The 23,611-nt window shown below is 43.2% G+C and overlaps 1 protein-coding gene across 5 annotated transcripts in view; it reads left to right on the top strand.

Annotated features, from left to right (window-relative positions):
* The window catches only part of LOC119657544 (glutathione hydrolase 1 proenzyme-like), an 89,779-nt gene extending 66,772 nt beyond the window's left edge, over positions 1-23,007 (top strand). For all 5 annotated transcript variants that reach the window (XM_038064490.1, XM_038064487.1, XM_038064488.1 and 2 more), the window contains 3 exons: positions 755-945; positions 10,351-10,708; positions 22,759-23,007. In XM_038064490.1, the coding sequence (XP_037920418.1) occupies positions 755-945; positions 10,351-10,708; positions 22,759-22,905 (696 nt within the window). In that variant the 3' untranslated portion in view covers positions 22,906-23,007. The remainder of the gene's footprint in view (positions 1-754; positions 946-10,350; positions 10,709-22,758) is intronic.
* Positions 23,008-23,611: the final 604 nt, after the last annotated feature.

Here is a 23,611-nt window from a genome sequence, read left to right as displayed (position 1 = left end):
AAAGTTTGCAGTAACAATAATAGTAGATTATAGTATGAAGCATATTGTTCCCAAGTTTGATCAAAATCGTATTATTACTAACAAAGTTACAGTACGTCAAATTTGCATTTCTTTGAAAATTTACTGCAACCCAAAATTTACGGGATGAGGGGGGCGGGGGATAGTTCTGCACTGAAATATTCTTACATAAGAAACAAACAAAACCTTTCATACCTGAAGCCAACTAGTTCCCAAGTAAATGTCACTATTTTGCATACCATATTTCAGTCTCTGGCAGGCTTTATTCCACTATCGGCCCAGAGTTATGGGTTTGAACACCACCTGGTGAATGCAATTCAAGTAGATTTTTTACAATTTGCTCATCGATTGGTTGCTTAGTTGCTAGCCGGGTTCTTTAGCTGGGGTCCATTTCAACTCTGAGTGTGATCTGAACGAGTTCGATTGATGGTCATTTAGGCGATCTCCTACCCTTTTCAGAGGTTTTTGCGGCTCATTTCACTTATTTCCGTTTCCTGAACAAAACTCGGTGGCTATTTTCCTCGGTTTTACTGAGTCTGGATTGCATCATGGAGTGTTCCATACCTTCAGGAACTTTTTCATTTATTTAATTATTTCAGACCGATAAATTTAACTGGCAATAGTGTTATACTTTATCTAGCATTTCTTTAAAAATAGATTATGATTAGATTATGCGTAATTAATACACCTGAAATTATTTAGATTAGAATAAATATTTTTTGGGCTACAATTACAGGTTCTACAAAACCTTACATCACCAGACTATGCCGAGGCCTTGCGACAAAAAATCAATGATAGTAGAACATATGCGGATTTCAAACATTATGGAGCGAAGTTTTATCGAAAATCAGACACAGGAACATCACATTTATCAGTGGTTGCTCCCAATGGTGACGCGGTGTCAGCAACAAGCTCAATTAATTTTTAGTAAGTATATTTAGTATTTGTAGTTATGGAACAAGGCTTGGGTGATTTCTGAGTTGAATAGTATATTTTACTACTTTGGGTAGAGTATGAATTAGTTAATATATTCCTCATTGTGTCAACTGCATTTAAGACCACCTTTTTGTAACTTTTCCGTTTTTCCTTTTATTTCCCAATTAGTTCATTAACTGCAACAAATTAATAGGGAAACACACAGGTTTAAAGTTTAAAATGTAAAGTGGATGATTTTCTTAGAGTTGACTCTGGGCCAAGCCAATTATTTATATCTCAATGGCTCAAATTATCCGCTATTGAACTATGCAACGAGTTACCTATTTAGCTACGTTTTCGGATCGATCAGTATCAGTGTTAATCCCGTATTCCAAGCGAAAACGTCTACAAACATACGAGTTAGACAAAGCAACCTGCAGCATGCCAAAGCTTCCTGGCAGCAAGGCCGGCAAAGGTGTGGAGCCATGGGTTCGTTTTCTAAAAAAAGGGGTGGTGTTGGAACAGTCAGTGCGTCCTGATGTCAAAATTGTTTTGGTTAACCATGCGAAGACAATTCTGGTCCCAGGACCTTATTACTGTCAACTTTCAATACTACGTTAATGGTATGAGGAGAAAGATCGTAGTTGCCTCTACTTACTTACCCTATGATTCTATGTGTCCTCCGACGACGCGAGAGCTAAGGGACCTGGTGGTGTATGAATCAAGCGGTCTTAAACTCTTAATAAGGAAAGTAGCAAATGCAATCTTGGAGGAGATAAGCTTATAAAATCACTTCAGTTGGTGTGATGATTGTGAGCGCCCCTACGTTCGTGAAGCCAAGATGAAGTGAAGTAATTGATCTAACAATCTGCACTTCACTTGTTAGGGTCGATTAGAGACTGGTGAGTGCTAGATGAAGTGTCACTCTCAGAACACGGTTACCTTTTTTTTTTTTTCTTTTGAGGAGGTGGAAATCTTCAAAAGACACTGGTCCGGATTTTTACCCACTAAAACCACCCCCGACTCCCTCCCTGCCCCGCGGAACCACCATAAGGTATTACATCACGGAGCGGAGTCAGCTCACTCTAGCCCTGTCACCTTTCTTCTATACGCGGCGCACGTGACCGCGCTTTTCTTCTTTCCTCTGCCTTTCGCAATTTATCTTGAATAGATGCGATCATGGAGTTGACCGCATCCCAATTCTCTTGATGTGCTAGCATTTTCGGTACCAGATTTTCTGGTACCTGCACCTCTCCTAGAGTCTCCTCTAGATTCCTCCTTTCTTCCACAAATCTCGGACAGTGGAAGAATACATGCTCTGGGTCCTCTGGGACTCCATTGCAATTTGGACAATCGGGTGAGGTCTCCAATTTAAACCTGTGAAGGTATTGGAGATATCCTCCGTGTCCCGTGAGAAACTGGGTGAGATTATAATTAATCTCACCGTGTCGTCTCTCCAACCACTCCTTGATGGCAGGAATGAGCCTGTGCGTCCACCGGCCCTTTCCCGAGCGTTCCCACCGCTCTTGCCATCTATTTATGGATCTCTCCCTCTCAGCGTTCTTCGTCCGCGATGAGGAACAGGTTGGCTTTGCATTGTATATATTCGCCATCTCATCTGCCAAGATGTCAATCGGCATCATTCCAGAGATGACGAATGCTGCATCATCTGAGACAGTCCTGAAGGCAGAGCATACCCTCAGGGCTGTCCTCCTGTAGACTGAACTCAGTTTGGTAGCATTCCCTGACAACCACAAAACCTCCCGCCAAACTGGGGTCGCATAGAGCATGATCGAGGTCACCACCCTGGCTATAAGCAACCTAGAGGTATGCCGTGGCCCTCCCACGTTCGGCATCATCCTCGCCAGGGCCATACTAGCAGTGGATGATTTATCACAAACATACTGTAAGTGTTGCTTATAGCTGAGCTTCCTGTCTATCACCACCCCCAAGTATTTGATGGTCGGCTTGGAAGTGATGATATGATTCCCGATTCTAACACAGGCGTAATTTCTCTTCCGGCGCTTCGTGATGAGGACCGCTTCTGTTTTCTCCTCCGCAAGCGTCAAACCAGAGCTCTCCAACCAGCATTTGACAGCACTGATTGCCTCGCTTGAGTATAACTCAGCATCTTCAAGATGCTTTGCGATAACAACCAGTGCTATGTCGTCAGCGTAACCCACCACTGTGGCTTCCTCCGGAAGGGGAAGATTAAGTACATCGTTGTACATGATGTTCCACAATAGTGGGCCCAATACGGAGCCCTGTGGGACACCGGCGGAAACAACGTACTCCTGCGGTCCGTCATCAGTGTCATACCATAGCCTCCTTTCAGTTAAGTAACTATCGACGATAGCAGCGAGATAGGCGGGAATACCAATCTTCGCTAGGGATTTGCGTATTAGATTCCAATTGGCCGAATTGAATGCATTTTTCAGGCATTTTAGAGGCGCCTGCTATATCAGGTTGATCTAACCACACCTCTAAGAAGCTCTGCTCATCCAAAGATTTTGCAGACCAGCCTGAAACCTTTTTCGGTTTTGGGCATGATAGCTCTTTGCCCTGTGGCTCGACACATGTCTCAAAGGAGATTGCTTGGTGATCGCTGTGGGTGTAGCGTTCGCTGACGCACCAGGACATACCACGCGCCAGCGCAGGGCTGATAAAGGTCAGGTCTACAACCGAGCCTGACCCCCCTTTCTGAAAGGTGTTTACGGCACCTTCGTTAGCCAAAACCATGTCCAGCTGCGCAAAAGCCTCTAATAGACTGCGCCCCTTAGCATTTGATTCTCTGCTACCGCACTCTAGGGCCCAAGCATTGAAATCACCAGCAATCACCTTTGGACTTCGTCCCCTTGCGTCGAGAACAAGATTATCAAGCATTTGCTCGAATTCAGGCAGTGTCAAACTTGGTGGGGCGTAGCAGCTGTATACATATACACCACTTATTTTCGCCCACACAAAGCCACTGGCTGCCTGACTTGCAGTACATTGTATGGCTTGTCGACCACAAGCCCATATCGCCGCTCCACCAGTCGAATCTGTGACCCATACGCCACCGTGGCGGTTTCTGTATGGTTCACTTATGATGGCAACCTCCATCTTAGATTCGAACGTGGTCTGCTCAAGTAAATCCTGAGCGACCCTGCAATGATTGAGGTTTATTTGAATAAAACTCATTTTCTCATTGCAGTGAGCGCCTTCCTAAATTCCGGACATTTGGCACTTCCGGCAATGTGCCGATTATCCTGTCCCTCTTTGGCTACGCACAATAGGCATTTGGGGTCCCTATTGCACTCTCTGGCAATACGGCCTTTCTCCCCACACTTTCTGCATCCATCGGACCGATCAATCTTGCTGGTGCATGCCTTCGCGAAGTGCCCAAACATGAGGCATTTAAAGCACCTCTTTAGTGAAGTTTGCTCCCTTAAACGGCAAACAACCCATCTAATCCGAACCCTTCCGGCAGCTAACAACATCTGCGCTGCCTCCGCTGGCACTCGTATGGTGCCCGTTTGAGTGCCACCATAGGCTTTCCGTAGACCGACAATAGACTCCTCTGTAAGTTCTTTCAACTTGAATTGCTCCTTCAGAGCAGTACAAATTTCTCCTTTCGATGTGACTTCATCGAGATCCTTACATTGTATATAGATCTCATGTTTTTGGGCACGCACTGCGGCATTCTCCCCAAGTGAGAACACGGTTACCTAGAATTTAGTCTGACCATAGAAGATCGAATGGAAATTCTGAACTTTTAGAGCGCTTTCAAGAGGCTCGGAAAGAACGCAATAAGAATGAAAACTGGTAAAATCCCCGGACTTCACAGGGTGAATACAAGAGGCTCGTGAAACCCAAACAACCACTCCATTCCAAACAACTTCAGATAAATTAGCTTAATATCATTTTCGCTTCAATTTGTGGCGAGACTGTTTGAGCGTCACATTCGCGAGAAGGGGCTAAGGTCGCACACATTAAATGAAAACCGGCACCAGCGTGGAAAGTCCTGTGAGTCTACTCTTTTGCATCACAGATGAGAGGTAGAACCCTCAAAGGTAAATAAGCGATGGGGGTGTTCCTGGACATTGAAGGGGTGATTAACTATGCGCCCTCCTAAAAGTCTTGTGATTCCACCAGACCGAAATTTAAGTTTAACGAAAAGGCTGCCATCGAAAAGTGTGCTATTGCCACTTCTGTGGAGTTTGTTGATCGACTCACTACTATGCGAACAGCAATACTTGCCAATACACGCTCAAGCTTATGCGGATGACGTGGCTGTGCTAGTTGTTGGTCGAGATCTCGGAACAATATATACAAATTCGCTGACTTGATTGCCAGTTGGTGCTTCAGGCATAGACTTTCAGTAAATCCATATAAAACCACAATAGTATCATTTAGAAAAAGGAGGAAACTGAATGGTCTTTGCCTTCTAGTCCTCCAACTCTCCGAAGAAGTGAAATTTCTGGGAGTTATTCTATTATTCTTCAATTTCGCCCAAACCCGGAGTGGAACCAGCAATTGGGGTGTCAGTAGCATTGGCCAACGCTGCTATCAAAAACTGGGAACAAGCCTCCCATGATGACAGGCGGCCTTAATGTTGCTAAGCACAGCAAACACAAACACACGGCGAAGTTTATCTTATCAAAAAGCAGGAAGGCTTGTAGAAGTATTGTGGGGATTCTTACTGGTCATAATTCACTAGCTGGATATATGTTCAGAATAGGAATTCTCCAAGATGATACATGTCCATCCTGTAATGAGGAAGCGGAATCCACGGAACATTTTCTATGTGGGGCATTCACATGCCTATGAACGCATCAGCCATCAGAATTTTGGTGCTGATGTTCTCCAACTGCAACGGATAGCGTCACATCCAGTAACGGAAATCCTGCGATACATAAACGAATCCTGGATAGACAGAATCGAGTATCCTGGATAGACAGAATCGAGTACAATGGACCACTACGGTGGACCACCAATGCTCAGAGGAGATACGAAGCGTAGGGCTGTGCCTGACATTCGCTTATAGTTCTAAATCCGTTTACTAAATTTTCCAGATTTTGTGGATAGGAAGATGGTTCCATCTATTAGTTGGGATCATCCGCTTGATATCTATTCAAAATTCGGAACTGGCTTTGCAGAGGAAACTAGAGAAAGAAGTTTGAGTAAGACTCGTACATTGTGAGCAGTTATCATCATCATCATCATCATCATCACCGGCGCAACAACCGGTATCCGGACTAGGCCTGCCTTAATAAAGAACTCCAGACATCCCGGTTTTGCGCCGAGGTCCACCAATTCGATATCCCCAAAAGCTGTCTGGCGTCCTGGCCTACGCCATCGCTCCATCTTAGGGAGGGTCTGCCTCGTCTTCTTTTTCTACCATAGACTTACCATAGCAGTTATCCAGCCTCTTTAAGTACAGACCAGAAGGCTGGAAGGAAAATATACGGTGGAAAGCTGTACTATATTTGCTATTGCCGCTTCAATTACAACGCCATCATTCGAAAATCATTTAAAGGCTACCCATTCGAATTATGGTGTACGAAATGATGGCTGGGACAAAGTTGCCATCCCAGATGAGTCAGCTTTCAAAAACGGAGAAATGGAAAACCAAGTTGACAAAATGGATATAATTTTATCACTGGTGATTTCATCCTTTCAGTTTTCTCCTGATCCCAAGCCTTAAACCGCATCTTATTCTCTAACTGCCCTTTCTCATTCGGGCCTCGAAAACTCAGTTGCCGTGTAGTACCCGTCGGTTTCACTGCATGCGAAATATCTTCGTTTTTCTATTATTTTATTTTTCTATTTTCTATTAGGCCAAACATAATTGTTATTATTTTTATCATTTCGATAATCGTATTCGCATTTCCTGCCCCCGTATCCCTTCTTCTTCTTCTTCCCTCTGCATTTATGAAATTAACGTCCTTTATTCACTTCGTATGTTAACTTCCATTTAAAATTTTAACCCAAACTCGTTTAATACTAAAACCCTCCCGGATGGTGTCGCTTCAACTTACCCATAAATTTCTGAGAAACTTGCGTTTCCGAATTGGTGGAGGTATCCTCGATGACATAACCATGTCCGCCAAAAAGCTATGTCAAGTCGTAGCTCACCTTATCATGCCTACATTTCGTTCAACCAACTGCTATTTTTCTTCTATTGCTGATATTTATGTCGAGGGTTGCCATCGCACAACATTTACTTCCTTCAAAAGCCGATTACACCAGATTTCTCACCAAATTGACCGCATCGATGGTCGATTTTCATCATCATCAACGCCGCAACAACCGGCATCAAGTCTAGGCCTGCCTTAATAAGTAACTCCACACATCCCCGTTTTGTGCCGAGGTCCACCAATTCGATATTCCCATTCCTACGCCATCGCTCTATCTTAGGCAGAATCTGCCTCGTCTTCTTTTTCTACCATAGATATTGCCCTTATAGACTTTCCGGACTGGATCATCCTCATGCATACGGATTAAGTGACCCGCCCACCGTAACCTACTGAACCAGATTTTATCCACAACCGGACGGTCATGCTATCGCTCACAGATTTCGTCATTGTGTGGGCTACGGAATCGTCCATCCTCATATAGGGGACCAACAATTCTTCGGAGGATTGTTCTCTCGAACGCGGCCAAGAGTTCACAATTCTTCTTGCTAAGAACCCAAGTCTCCGAGGAATACATGAGGACTGACAAGATCATTGTCTTGTACAGTAAGAGCTTTGACCCTATGGTGAGACGTTTCGAGCGGAACAGTTTTTGTAAGCTGAAATAGGCTCTGTTAGCTGACAACAACCAAGCGCGGATTTCATCATCGTAGCTGTCGTTGATTTTACTTTCCGGAATCCTAACCGCCTTCTTTTCCTGCTATTGGGAGTAATCTATTATAGATTACTGGCTCGAAAAATTTGGCGGTGGTATTCAAGAGGCATATTGGCCAATACGACGAAGGTTCGTCTAGTGGCTTGTTTGGCTTCGGGATAAGTATCAGTTTCTGTCTCTTCCATTGTGCAGGGTAGAAAGTGCGAAAGTTTTTGGTATTATCCCAACTCGAAGTTTGTAAACTATGTTCGATATGCCATCTAAACCAGGAGCCTTGTTGACTTTGATATTCTTAACTGCTTTCAATACTTCTTTGTCAAATTTCTGAGCAAAGCGCGTGTGACAGATAAGCAGAGAGTTGGCCTCTGAGTGCTATAGCAATGAAACAAACGCAAGGAGTTGGAGTTAGTTATATAGAAGGTGATATAAACACCTTTCGAAAACCGGGGTCTGGCTCGGTTGTAGACCTGAACTTTTTCAAAGGCGCTTCATCTCCACAGATCACATCCCCTACCTTCTTGTTGGACATATTCGTTCAGGTATTTGAAGCGTACGCGTCCGAGGGGATATTGACTTCGCCTAAAATTTAATTCATTGAAAGGCAACTACTAACAACCATTGTGTGGAAGTGACCATGGTCGTGAGGAATGCATTCAGTTTGAACATTTGGAGCCTTAAGTCCTTGGCAACGATTGGTGTTCCTACCTGTTTCGCTACTAGTGTCGATAGCTACTTGCGGTATAACACCGATGATAAACTCAAAGGGTACGTTGTCTCGGCAGATATCTCTTAGGGCTCCATATTGGGTCCATTACTGTGTACCTCCATGTACAACAATGTACTTAATCTTCCAGTTCCAGAGGAAGCCATGATGGTGGATTACGCTAACACCACGGTATACTTGTAGGTTACTAATAGCCAAGGTGATGGACTCGATCTTGCTCTATTCCGCGCCAGTTTTATGAAAGACATTACAGCTCCCATTTAATGCAGCATTCGCCATCTCGGAAATTATGCCGGTTGAATGGTTGAAGAAACGGCATTGAAAGAATAATTATATTCTCATCCAATTTCTCTCGGGATGTAAAGTATTTCGCTAGTACCTGTACACCTCGATCGATTGTCCAAACTGCGATGAAGTCCCAGAAGACCCAAAGCAAGTATTTTTCCATCATCCGAGATACATAGAAGAGATGAAACTCTACGAGAGATGCTGGTACCGGAAAATCTTTTGCGAATGAGCAGAGGATTGAATCGGGATAATTTCCATGATAAAATCTATCCAGAGCAAACTGCGAAAAGTAGAGAAGATCAGAAAATCGCGGTTACAAGCGCCTTATATGAAATTAAAGAGACTAAGCTGAAGTGAACCGTCTCATCCGCGGATGCGATACCTTATGTTGGTGCCACGGGCAGAGGGGATGGCTTTAGTTGGAAGAAATCCCACATACTGGCCAGTCATGGCAAGTGGCTTTTGCAGATTTTAATAAGATTTTGTAACCGTAAAGATGATTTTTCCCACCACAAAGGGCCACCATACATTCGTAGATGTCCCACAGTCACAAGCGGGAGCGAACCTTACAGACCGATATCTGAGGATGTGAGGTGTCGTGCTAGGATCTTTTAAGGATTTGATCTGTTTATCGGAATTTGAATTTCTTTTAATTTTCTTGTACTCTTGAGGAATCATCTAAGCAGATACTTAACGTTGCATTGCACGTGTTTGCCCACCAATAAGACCAGACACTTATGTATATAGATATATGATACATTTCACTCACAATTCAGGTATAACCTTGTGGACGGTGGTCACGTACTGATGCACTTAGAACTCAATTCAATACTATCTCTTATTGACCAGATGTTCTTATCAAGAATGTACTCAATTCTAAGGCCAATCGAAGCTTATCGGCCTCTTTTTTCAAGAATAATACATATATTGATAAGCAAATCACCTTCCGTCCAGTAAGCTAGAAAGTAATGAAACCCCTGATTAAACATGAGATATGTAAATCCAAACACTGAAGTCATCCCCGCTTGTTTGTGACGCAAGTTCATCTCATAATATTTATATTTATAAAATAAATATTTGAAAGCAAAATATATATTCCCTACTGATAATCCCACAAACAAACATAAAATATGTAGTTTCAATGGCCTATAAACAGGTTAGGTTGCTTTATGTTTACGGTTTGGTCTCTTCATGTTCTTGATAATTATGAAAATTAATTACATTATCTGTTCATACATAATTATGGGTAAAAATGTGGGTCTATTCGATAATAAAAGCGTAAGGACCATACCCTTATATAACATAAAACGAAGGTTTAATTTGTGCTTTACAAAGTAGAGTTGACCAATCAATTTTTTAATTGAATTTATTTTTGATAACGGTTATAAATGACTAGTCGATAACGGTTATAAATGACTAGTCTATATTTAAATATTTAATTTTTGGCACAAAAAAAAATAACTGAGATAATAAAAAAAACTATTAATGTGTTATCGTTTCAAAAAAAAATTTGTTATAATAAAATATATAATTAATCTAAATCGCTCAAGTTAGAAAATCATTTACATTTGCAGTTTTGGTTGTGGTGTTGCTGGCAAACGGACCGGTATCATTTTTAACAATGGCCTCGATGACTTCTCGTATCCAAACGTGAGGCAAAATTTCTTTGGTTTACCGAGCTCGAAACCGAACTTTCTGCAGCCAGGGAAGCGTGCCATGTCTTCAATGAGTCCAACCATAATCACCGATACTAAAGGCAATGTTAAGTTGGTGATCGGATCAGCAGGAGGAACCAAGATTACCACTGCGGTGGCAATGGTGATAATGCGAGTCTTGTGGTTTGATCAAGATATCAAGCAGGCAATCGATGCACCCAGAATTCATCATCAACTCGTTCCAAATGAGATAGAGTACGAGTTTGGCAATTTGCAGGTATGTATTTTTATTAATTTCAAAAATTATTGAAGGGACTCCATCATGCATCCGTTAAGAAGAAAGTAACAACCAGAACTCAAATTAAATTCCATTTATGCGACTATTCAAAAATGCGCCATGAATTCCAATTTAAGATAACTTTTCAACTAGATTCGTTTTTTCAGCATATTTCTGCGTTTATTGTAATACACTGAAAACTCAAATTTCCTCAGTTATTTATTTAAAAATGCTTACACACATTTATGTATGGCGGTAGAAGTATTAAGAAGGCCACAAGCTACATCAATCACCTTTCCAAGATATCTTATTCTCAGATCTGAGCTACATATGAAGTGCAGAACCTGGTCTTGGTTAAATATAACTTACTTACTTTGGTTAAATATAACCAAGACTATCACCCTAATTTTTCCACGCAGTGGTTTAAGAGGCAGTTTTTCGTTAAAAGCCTCACCCCTTTTTTTTACCCAATTCTTAAGGCAAAATAAAAATGCCGTTCTAAAAGCCCCGGGCTGTTTCAAAAACGCATTCATCTTCCACCAGGAATTCAATCCTTGCAACCGCACTTCACAATGGATGAGCTGATGCTAGATGCTATCTCTGATTCCACTATTCCGCCTGCCAGCCGCTTCATTACCAGATCCAGGCTCCCCCTGGGTATAAGTAAATGTCACCTTCACATCGTGACAGATAATTGGAATATAACCCAAATATCACCATCATCGTCAACGGCGGAACAATCGATAAATCCCATGAAAGCTGTCTGGCGACCTGGCCTAGGCCTTCGCTCCATCTATGGCAGGGTTTGTCACATCTTCATTTTCTTGATAATCCTCAACCATATGGATTAAGTCATCCGCGCATCGCAACCTTTTCAACTGGATTTTATCCACAACCTTTCTATTTGCCTGTCGCTCTATAAACACAGGTTAACCAGTTGCTGACTACCCTCTTTGACAAGATCCACATGATAATCATTTAACCAACACTATGCTCCTCTCTAGAATCTTCTGAGCTTCTTTGCACCGATGCTTCCCAATAATTGAATTACACTTCGAAGTTCGTTTGACGAATGCCCCTGACGTTCTAATCTGTTTTTTTCAAAATGGTATTCCTCAGATATTTCTCTGCAGTTCGATCGAGAAGGAGAAAGTTTCCACAGTCTCAAAGTTGTAGTCTCCTATTTGCATTGTTCTGATTTGACCAGTGCGACTCGATGTTGTTCGTTCTTTTGGTTTTGGTGCTGACGTTGCCATCATGTACTTCGTCTTGCCTTCATCAACGTGCAGCCCGATATTTCGCGTCGATCGCCGCCTGCTCGATCTAGATGAAAGTATACTGTATACCTCGGTTTCTTCTTCCCATGATGTCGATATCGTCAGTGTAGGCCAATAGTTGGGTTGACTTAAAGAGGATCCTACCCCGGCATTTACCTCTGCATCACGGGCCACTTTGCCCAGATCCAAGTTAAAGAGGACGCATGATAGGGCATCCCCTTATCGTAGACCGTTGTTGATGTCCAATGGCCTCGCACATTGGTCAGGGTCTGCCCAATCAGTCTTATCGTTGGGATACCGAATTCACTCAGGGCCGTGTACAGTTTTATCCTGGCTATGCTGTGATAGGCGGCTTTAAAGTCGATGAAAAGATAGTGCAACTGATGTCCATATTCCAATAGTTTTTCCATCACTTGCCGCAGAGAGAAAATCTGATCTGTTGCTGAGTTGCCAAGACTAAAGCCTCTTTGATATGGGACAATCCTGCTCTGAGCGTATGGGGCTATCCGGCCTAGCAAAATAGCGAAGAATATCTTATAGATGGTACCAAGCAACATGATGCCTCTATAATTGCTGCACTGCGTGATATCCCCCTTTTTATGACCGGGACAGATAATGCCTCGTTGCCAGTCATCAGGCATTGATTCGCTGTTCCACACTTTGAGCATTAGTTGATGAGCCACTCGGTGTAGTTTGTCGCCTCCATGTTTAGCCAATTCGGCTCTAATTCCATCGGCTTCTGGCGACTTATGGTTTTTAAATCGGTGGATTACACGGACTGTTTCTTCTATACTTGGTGGTGGAAGTATTTGTCCGTCGTCTTCAGTTGGCGAGATCTCCAACTCGCCGACATGTTGTTGAGCAGTTCATTAAAATACTCAACCCATCACTCCAATATGCCCATTCTGTCGGAAATCACATTTTCCTCTTTATCTCGGCAGGATGAACATCGAGGTGTATAGGGCTTCATCCTGCTGAATTGTTGGTAAAACTTGCGCGGCTGGTGCGGTTTCTCCCTGTACTTTTTAGTTCACACCCTTTCGTTCCGTTACTAGCTCACATTCATCGTCAAACCAGGTATTCCGACTTTTCTTGCGGCTGAGGCCAAGTATCCTTGTGGCATTACCAATGATAACGTTCTTCATGTGGTTGTGAAGATCATTTGTTGATATTTCATGTCTAGGATCTCTTAGTTGCAATTATTACGGCATCCATTTCCCCCTTATAGGTGTTACGGAAGGCTGTGTTGTGAATGGCTTCGGTATTCGCTCTCACCTGATTGTCAGAGGGGGTTGTATTTGACGCTGAAAGTTCTAAAAATCTTAAAGAGCTAGATCTCCCAAGCATCTACCTTGTTTAGATGTTATCCGTGATAACGCTTTAGATTATTCATCCTGCGCTTGCGAGCTTAGCATTTGACTTCGCCCGAATAATACAATTAATGTCGACTTCCAAAGCATCGATTGACGCTGACTTATCACTGAAGACTAGAGACTTCACATAACTTTAAAGAAAATTATCCAAAAGGGTGCTGTCGCACGACCTAGGTACTCAACCGAGTCAAAATGTGAAATCATATGCCCACCAAAAAGACTTCCCGATAAATACATCGTCTTTTACGCAAGCAGGTTGAAACCAAAGCTTATTAAGATCATGGGCTTCAATATCAGATAGTAAACAGTCATCAGGGTTCGATAGCGTTCATTATTGACAGTTACGCTCTGATTTTTGAAGAATTATGCACCGACAATTTCACCAGTCCATAAACCACACCGTCGTTTTCTATAGATGTAGTGCTAGCTCTTGAAACTCTTCGAGTTGTTCATCAGCCCAAATACGGCAATTTTTTACTGATGTGTCTTTTGGACCAGAAACGTGCCGATGATGTGCACAATAAATACCCCTTAGTACACAGAAAACACTTTTAACTGAACACTGATTTTCATAAAACGCCTGAACAATTTGGAGACGTTGTTGCGGCGTCACTCCTTCCATGAATATTTGCTAAACAATACTAAATAAAAGTGACATGACAGATTGGTACGAGTCCCGCGCGATCAAAAATCCGTACTATAAAAAAAGTCTGAATTTATTTCAGTCTCTCAATATTCGATAACATTGCAAATGCGCAGGGCCTCTGACCGCTTTTCGACAAGCATATTCTAAGTGAAAGTCGCTAACCACGAGATGACCATATTGACTGTGGTCCTTTTTTTTGCCATCCGTGGGAAGGAATGTTTCCTTCATTCTCTATCCTTATGGAAACCTATCTTTTCTGCTGCATATTCTCGGCAGCAACCCCTTGGTAACTAAAGATGTCATTCCCTCAATAAAGTAGATCGGCCGGCGGTTTTAACATGTGACCTCTGAGGTCAGTCTTATGAAAGAGTTCTAAAAAAGAAATATTTGGTTCAGTGTTGATCCAGAATGAAATTTCAACAGGAATGACATTAGTTGTCGTAGCAGCGAATCAAATGGCACACAAACACTCGGATTTGGCCGGAATAATTTCCAAATTTCCTATTTTAGTTTAGTTTAGTTTATTATTTCCTTTTAGTATTTCATCTAGGCTCCATCTTGTAACTGGCTGCTTTTAAGGAGACTCTAGACTCTCATCCTTGACCTTCTTGAAGGTCATTTTCCTTGCCGTTCTGTTCTGTTTTCAAGGTTTTGTGTAAACAAAGCCTTATTAAAATCGGTTTACTCTCTATCTGTCTGTCCGTCACGCGCCTTCTCGGAGATTGTCGAAGCGATTGACACCAAATTTGATGGAAAGGTGGGAACTGTGAACGCTCACGCATACAGTGGTCCCAACACATGCAAAAGGGGGATGTCAATTTGTTTTCACAAAATAGAGTCATGTGGGCTATAAAATGAAAGGTCTCGGTTAGTACTGTCCAGTTTTGACATTTGTTGGAAAGGCGGGGAGTTCGGGGGGTTGAAAGTGATCATTTATTTAACGGGGCGATTCTCAAAACTGCCCAACCGAAAAATCTGAAAAAAATCAAGATGCTGCCACTATACAGTGGCTAGGCTCCGAAATACGTTTCATACCGATATCCCTTTAAATGAAGTTAATAATAGTATATTACAGTATTTTTCAATAATTGGCTGCAAAACCCACCGTAGGTTCATCCTAGCATCACGTTGTAGCAATGTAGGCTATAATATAGGGGTTGATCTTACTAAGTATGGTGGAAATCGTACGATTACTAAAAAAGTCATAACACGTCAAAGTTGTCGCTCCTTTGCAAATTCAAGATTTTGAATGTCAATATCACCCGAAAGTGTCTTTCATAATATTATATATGCGTATATTACGTGTTACGTACTAATGGGAAAAATTCACACTCAAATGTCTCTATAAAAGAAATACACAAAACCTTTCATACTTGAAGCGTCCAGCATTCGGTTTCTCCACTTGTTTAAATTATATAAAAATTATTACATTCTCTCTTTTTTTCGAGGAAAAAAAAAATAATTTGTGCTTCTTAGAAATATAAACCCAGTCAGCCAATACTTAGCCTTTCTGTCCATTATAGTTCATCTTTATTTCGTTTGGAAACATCAAACGAAGATGGTTTTGTTTTTCATGACTCCCTTTTTGAATTTTCCCCTTTTTGTTATATCTACCACATCAGTCCGACTCATCGGTTACTTTTTATGTTCACTTTGACCTATCTTTTATCAAATTTGGTGCTTTGGCACTTAGATTCCTTTTGGCTAAATGGATATGGAAAATGGAAATCTCGTCAAGGAACTGTACGTTAGAATGAGACGTACCACGGCTATGCATGCAAAGAACCATTGTCCGCCAGAGACCCCATTTCCCTACAAAGGTCCTCTCGCAGGCAAAGAAAGCTAATCTGGCCTGCTTAACCCCCACTTCTATGTTCCGATTCAGCTTCAGATCCAAGATTACACCCAGATACTTCTGCGCTTCGCAGATTTCTATGCGCTTTTAATGTACTGACAAAAGTCAAACCAAGGCGGCCTCTTGGCATCTGGATGTCTTGTACTTCTTCAGGTAGTCGTTTTATGGCTGCCAATATTTTTACCTGTAATTGATGTTGAAGGTCTGGTCAGTTTCCTGAGGCTGGACAGATCTTCATTCGACCGCAGATGCAATGTCTTGTTGCTGCATTTGGCAGGGTGCACGACTTTAGTTCCGAATGTCTTTTCGATGGCCCTGATCTTTGAGTCCAGTTCGTCTGTCATGCGAAGACTTCATTCAATCAATCATCATGGAGTCTGGGAAAGAGTAGGAAAACTTTGTAGCGAGATCTCGACGGAAAAGTACCCAACTGCAATCTGAGAAGGATCTCTGGTCAGACACCCTCCAGTTCTCCATGCTAAGGTGATATCAAAGACTCTTTCCAAAGCTTCAAAGTTCTCCGAGCTGGGAAAATAAAAGGTTGGTGTACTGCCTCTGTTACACACGAAAGATTTTTGTTAATAGTAAAATCAAAGAACGACTCGTTTCTTTCGTTGATTTCTGAGCTGTTTCAAAGCGTATGCCTTGTAATGGCATCGCAGTTTATCAACTGGTTGGCCTTGTTTACTGCGATGGTAGACGTCAAATCTTGCAATTCTTCTGGTGGAGACGATCGGCCGTGAGCCTCGTAAGCCGAGGAAATACACTCCTGCTTGTTCCCCTTTGGCCATTACTAGGTAATTGGCTCTCAGGTACTGAAAAGTGTGCAGACTCTTCCAAGCGAGGATACATGCTCTAGGTCTGTCCCAATTAGCGTCTCTTGTGCTGTGGAATAAAGTATAATATCTGCTTTGCAACCCTTTGATGGTTCCGACGACGCCGATCCTGGGCTCTTGTATTGGTGCGATGTCTTTCTCTAGGAGGAAGACAGCAGATTAGTTGAAGCACACTTTGAGCACTGCGTATTTATCTGCGTTACCCTCAATATAATCTACTTGTGTCGATTGGATCCAGGTAGTCATTCATGTTCGCGGAACGGAACACTTTCATCTTTGTGTTCCTGACTCCGAAACGTACTCTGTAACCTGCCGTTTCCAATGGCCCAGGCCGTCTCCGTTTACCAGATCAGAAAAGGTCGGTAGTTCGCCTGGGGTCCTTCCACCTTGATAACCACCCAGTCGTTCATAGGAATCCTGGGATTTTGAAGGCAGCGAGCTTGCCTTATCCATGCGAATCTTCGGCAACCACATGCGAGCGACCTGTTTCCTGGAGATCTCCTCGTATGAGATGACTTATCATCATCATCAACGGCGCAACAACCGGTATCCGGTCTAGGCCTGCCTTAATAAGGAACTTCAGACATCCTGGTTTTGCGCCGAGGTCCATCAATTCGATATCCCTAAAAGCTGTCTGGCGTCCTGACCTACGCCATCGCTCCATCTTAGGCAGGGTCTGCCTCGTCTTCTTTTTCTACCATAGATATTGCCCTTATAGACTTTCCGGGTGGGATCATCCTCATCCATACGGATTAAGTGACCCGCCCACCGTAACCTATTGAGCCGGATTTTATCCACAACCGGACGGTCATGGTATCGCTCATAGATCTCGTCATTGTGTAGGCTATGGAATCGTCCATCCTCATGTAGGGGGCCAAAAATTCTTCGGAGGATTCTTCTCTCGAACGCGGCCAAGAGTTCGCAATTTTTCTTGCTAAGAACCCAAGTTTCCGAGGAATACATGAGGACTGGCAAGATCATAGTCCTGTACAGTAAGAGCTTTGACCCTATGGTGAGACGTTTCGAGCGGAACAGTCTTTGTAAACTGAAATAGGCTCTGTTGGCTGACAACAACCGTGCGCGGATTTCATCCTCGTTATCGGTTGTTATCGGTTGTGATTTTCGACCCTAGATAGGAGAAATTGTCAACGGTCTCAAAGTTGTATTCTCCTATCCTTATTCTTGTTCGTGCTTGTGTTTGACCAGTGCGGTTTGATGTTGTTGGTTGATTCGTCTTCGGTGCTGACGTTGCCACCATATATTTTGTCTTGCCTTCATTGATGTGCAGCCCAAGATCTCGCGCCGCCTGCTCGATCTGGATGAAGGCAGTTTGTACATCTCGGGTGGTTCTTCCCATGATGTCGATATCGTCAGCATAGGCCAGTAGTTGGGTGGACTTGAAGAGGATCGTACCTCTTGCATTTACCTCGGCATCACGGATCACTTTCTCGAGGGCCAGGTTAAAGAGGACGTATGATAGCGCATCCCCTTGTCGTAGACCGTTGTTGATGTCGAATGGTTTTGAAAGTGATCCTGCTGCTTTTATCTGGCCTCGCACATTGGTCATGGTCAGCCTAGTTAGTCTTATTAATTTCGTCGGGACACCAAATTCTCTCATGGCCGTGTACACTTTTACCCTGGCTATGCTATCATAGGCGGCTTTAAAGTCGATGAACAGATGGTGGAACTGTTGTCCATATTCCAACAGTTTTTCCATCGCTTGCCACAGAGAGAAAATCTGATCTGTTGCTGGTATGGGCCAATGATGTTCTGGGCGTATGAGGCTATCTGGCCTAGCAAGATAGTGGAGAATATCTTATAGATGGTACTCAGCAACGTGATACCTCTATAATTGCTGCACTGTGTGATATCTCCCTTTTTATGTATGAGACAGATTATGCCTCGTTGCCAATCGTCAGGCATTGATTCGCTGTCCCATACCTTGAGCACAAGTTGATGAACCACTTGGTGTAACTGGTCGCCTCCATATTTAACCAATTCGGCTGTAATTCCATCGGCTCCCGGGGATTTATGATTCTTTAGCCGATGAATTGCACGGACTGTTTCTCCTAAACTTGGTGGTGCAGTATTTGTCCGTCGTCTTCAGTTGGCAGGACCTCCAACCCGCCGATGTTCTGGTTGTTCAGTAGCTCATCGAAGTACTCAACCCATCGCTCTAATATGCCCATTCTGTCGGAAATCAGATTTCCCTCTTTGTCTCGGCAGGATGAGCATCAAGATGTATAAAACTTCATCCTGCTGACTTGTTGGTAAAACTTGCGCGCCTGGTGCGGTTGCTCCCTGTACTTTTCTAGTTCACAGACTTGTTGGTTCTCCCAGGCTTCCTTTTTCCGTCTGTGAAGTCGCTTCTCCGCTCGACGGAGTTCGTGATAAGTCTCTGCGCGTGCCCGCGTTCTTTGAGAATGCTACATTACTCGGTATGCAGCATTCTTCCCTTCCGTTGCTAGCTTACATTCATCGTCAAACCAGCCGTTCCGACTCCTTTTGCGGCTGGGGCCGAGTATGTTTGTGGCCGTATCCATGATAACGTTCTTCAGGTGATTGTGATGATCATTTGTTGATGCTTCATCTCCAGGTCCTCTGTTGACTGCTGTTATTGCGGCATCCATTTCCCTCTTATAGGTGTTGCGGAGGGTTGTGTTGTGGATGGCTTCAGTGTTCACTCTCACCTGATTGTCAGAGGGGATTCTAGGTGGTATTGTTATTCGAGCTCGGAGCACCATGCCAACGAGATAGTGATCCGAGTCTATATTGCCCCCCTATATGTTCTGACATTCATCAAGGCTGCGAGATGGCGGCGTTCGATCAACACGTGGTCAATTTGGTTGAAAGTGGTCCCGTCTGGAGAGGCCCACGTATGTTTGTGGACCGCTTTCCGCGCAAACCAGGTACTTCCAACAACCATTTCGTGTAACCCTGATAATTGAATAGTCCGCAGTCCGTTATCATTTGTATTTTCGTGTAAGCTATGGGAGCCAACGTATCGCCTGAATAGGGGCTCCTTCCCTACTTGGCTGTTAAAATCCCCAAGTATGATTTTGATATCATATCTGGGACAGGCTTCGAGGGTTCGTTCTACTGCCTCGTAGAAAGTATCCTTCTCCGACTCTGCAGTCTCCTCTGTAGGGGCGTGAACGTTTATGAGGCTTATATTTCTAAACTTGCCTCGCAAGCGCAGAGTGCATAGCCGTTCGCTTATATTTTCAAAGCCGATAACAGCAGGTTTCATTTTTTGGCTGACTAAGAAACCTACTCCGAGCACATGGTTTACTGGATGACCGCTATAATATATGGTGTAGTGGCTCTTCTCCAGGAAGCCGGTCCCTGTCCATCGCATATCTTGTAACGCTATTATATCAGCCCTATATTGGGACAGGGTATCGGCTAGCTGCTCATCAGCTTCATCTCTGTACAGGGAGCGCACGTTCCATGAGAAAATGCGCAAATCGTTATTCCGTGTTCGTTGCCGGGTCCGTCGTTTTAAAATCCGTCCTGTCCGAGGCTCCTGTTGTGGCTTCATAACAAGTTGTTTTCCGTGTAGGGTTGTCAGCCCTACCCAACCCCCAACCTGGAGGACCAGTTGGTACAATTTGTCCCGTTTTTAGGCGCGGGAGACTCGCCTTCATCCTTCTCCGTCTGCAGCTTTTCGTTAAGAAAGAGCTCCCAGCGGTCACCACGTGGAGGTGGAGATAGGGTTTGGTAGTAGAGCTGTTGGTGTTGGTTCAGCAGGCATTTCCCAGGTTTTATGCTCCATCGTGGGTACCAATCCACGTTTCGCCCTGGGACCTATACTACCCTTTGACTTAGCTACGCCGAAAACGAGAAAGTCCCTGAAGAATAATTGGTGGCATGCCATAATATGTTTGCTGTTTGCCTTCGTCGTTCAGGAGATGTTCAATAACCATCTCCGACAGACTGACCTCAAGACTGGTCCAGACCTACGATGCTAATTTACCGCTAGCTGAATTTTTATCCGCCACCGCCACATGTGAATAACTCTTAGCCATGACGCTGAAGGGTTTGTAAGTTCGTGGCTCATCGACCGGCCGTTGCTGCTTACCTGTTTGCATAGGTTGCTGGACGTCCGCCCCTTTATATACTCTACCCCCCTTGTGATGTTGTTTGACTTCACTGAGATCGATTGCGTTTGAAGACGGTGAACTTCACCTTCTGCACGTCTCACATACGTTTGTTGTTATATCCTTCAACAATCGCCAGATATTTTATCCCACTAGTCGACAGTCCTGGCTTCCTTGATCTTGCTCAGAATATGTATGGCCTTCTGGTACTGATTCTTAAGCAGGACTTCAGTGGACCTCAATTCTTAGCCAATTTCCAGTGACCAACATTCTTGTCAGCCCTTGCTTTTGAAGGAGCCCCCGACGTCGACGCTTTCGGGTTAAAAGTGCTTTGGCTAGTACTTGCTAGACCCAGCTCGATGGCAGGAGGTCCCTGGGTTTGGTTTCAGAATAGCGGTGGTACGGATGGCGCCGACTGTAATGCCCTCGGTGGCTTCTACCACCTGGCTGGATATCGGCAGCTCGTCCTCCGATGATGCTTCTGGCGTCACCTCTCCTTCTTCTATCAAGGATATTTTTTTTATTTTTTGTTAAATTGGTATCCATCCTTTAGTCCCACGAGTAATCCGGGAGAGATACCCACCCTGGCTAGGCATACTAAAAACCAAGCTCCCCATTGGCCAAGCATCACTCGGTGTATTCAATTCCACCCTGGCTTGGGATCCTGTTAGCACTTTCTGCAGTACATGGAAGATGATATATGGGCTGTTGCTTCCGCTTATCCCCCGCTAGATGCACTTGCCGCTAACAAATAGCCAATAGGCAAACAGATCCTCGTCTGTTAGTCTCCCAGTCCGACCCTATACACTCTGACCCGTTCGAAGACGATTTTCAACGGCCACCGCGAGGAGGTCGTGTCAGAGCTTACCGAATCATGCAACCTTAACTTGAAGCATAATTAGACTAAGTCGCCCGGTTATTGGGAATTTCCCATTTCTTAATTTTAAATTTAGACTTAGTTGGTCTCACCAAATTTGACTAACTCTATTTTTGTTTTGCCGGTTGGCTTTTGCGTTTTTGGCGGATTAGAACTAATGAACTGTTTGTAATTATTATAATTAGCTAACTTCAATACGGCAGCCGTTTTTAATTGTTCCACTTTTGGTTTGATTGGTTAGTTTGGAGTAGATGACTTTAGGACTGTCTAGCTAGGTCATGCACTCATACCTAGTATTTTGATTATTGACCGATAATAACTTGCTTAGGATCGACGGATCTTCTGCCACTTAGGTTTTGAAGTCTTCTTTCACGATTTTTTTCATCGGTTACATTTCGATGCAGATTCATCAAAACTCGATATGGAAAACCATTCGAAATGGAGCAAATGGTAATTTTGGGTGGTCGCGCTTTAATATGCTCTTCAACCCCAAGAGCGAGGACTAGTACAAGCGAAACATTTCTCACAAAACTTAAAAACGGCGATTGTCGGCATTATGTCATATTTGTTCCTGAAATGCCTCAATTTCGTCTGGGCAGGTGAATGAAAACAACCCTCTAGTGCGCCCCCATTGCATTTTATCCAACTTTAAGAGAATGCTTCCATTATTCCCTCTCTCCGTGTGAAGATAACGATAATCTCCAATCCTACGCTGCTCATGCTCATTTCTACCATTTCATTCAACTTACCTTTCACCTGGCATCCAAGTTCTCCCTCTTGACATTGGAAACTCTCATTTTCATAGGGGATTCCTTGACTATAAACTCATCTGACTGTGAACATAGTCATAACGGCAACTAGGCAAAGTGTGAATCATTTTTAATAAGATTGCGTTCTCTGCAAAATCATGGAATTAAAGTGAAAAAATATCCATAAACCACAGATTATGGCTTGCAAGAGCGTTTGCGCCATTGCGTGACTAAAGACGAAAAACATTAAATTATACTTTCAAATTTACTCCACTTAAAATTATTACGAATCAAATTAATATAAATATTCATTAATCTGTTAATAATGCATTTACAGCAAATAATCGGAGGTTTAGAAGAAAAAGGTCATCGGACTAGCCGCTATCGAGAGCGAGGGTCAACCATGTGTGGTATCACCAAAAACGAGACCGCAGTGTACGCAAATGCAGATTTCAGGAAGAAAGGCGGGGTCTACGGGCTCTAGGGGGTCTACCAACACTTTCCAGAATCAAATGCTTCAGGAGACTATGTATAAGTCGAATCATACAAAAAAATCGAATAAACACTGAAAATTCTTTACATCTGACATGTTTGTTTGCTTTCCACGACCGTTAATCAGAATCCTAATTTTCGGAGTTATCTTGGGGAGCAGGAATATTTTTCGCAGAGAAAATGATAAGAAACCAATAACGCTTAATCGTTGTGCAGCCTTCTTTTCCGCTTAAGGTTCAATGATTGTGTTCGTTATTTAACGGATGATGTAATATTCAGCCGCATCGCCGTAAGCCAAATTTCGAACGACTTTGCTCCAGTTGAAGTAAACAAAGTGCTGGAAAATAGATAAACACGAAGTTAACATTAATTAGAAATGTTGATATCAATGCAAGATCCGCTCAATATGTTTGTAGTAAACAAATCTCTAAATTATATTGACAATGGCCGGGCTTCGGCCTCCACGACAGTGGCCAGTTAACAAAGCCAACGTATTTTGATAAAGATTCGATGAGAGGAAGAATGCTTGCGTGACTAATAGCATGTTTTTGTTGATATTCTAATCGATGCGCTTGCCCCCTTTTTTCGGCGGCTTTTTAGTGTTTCATGTTTGCCTACCATTGTAGTGATTTACGGATTTAAAAATTTCGTAATCTGTAGCCAATATGACAAATCACAGATTACTTTTTAACGGATTT

The sequence above is a fragment of the Hermetia illucens genome, chromosome 5 (assembly GCF_905115235.1).
Source record: "Hermetia illucens chromosome 5, iHerIll2.2.curated.20191125, whole genome shotgun sequence".
In the NCBI taxonomy this organism is placed as follows: domain Eukaryota; kingdom Metazoa; phylum Arthropoda; class Insecta; order Diptera; family Stratiomyidae; genus Hermetia; species Hermetia illucens.
This window is presented reverse-complemented; position numbering and strand designations above follow the sequence as displayed.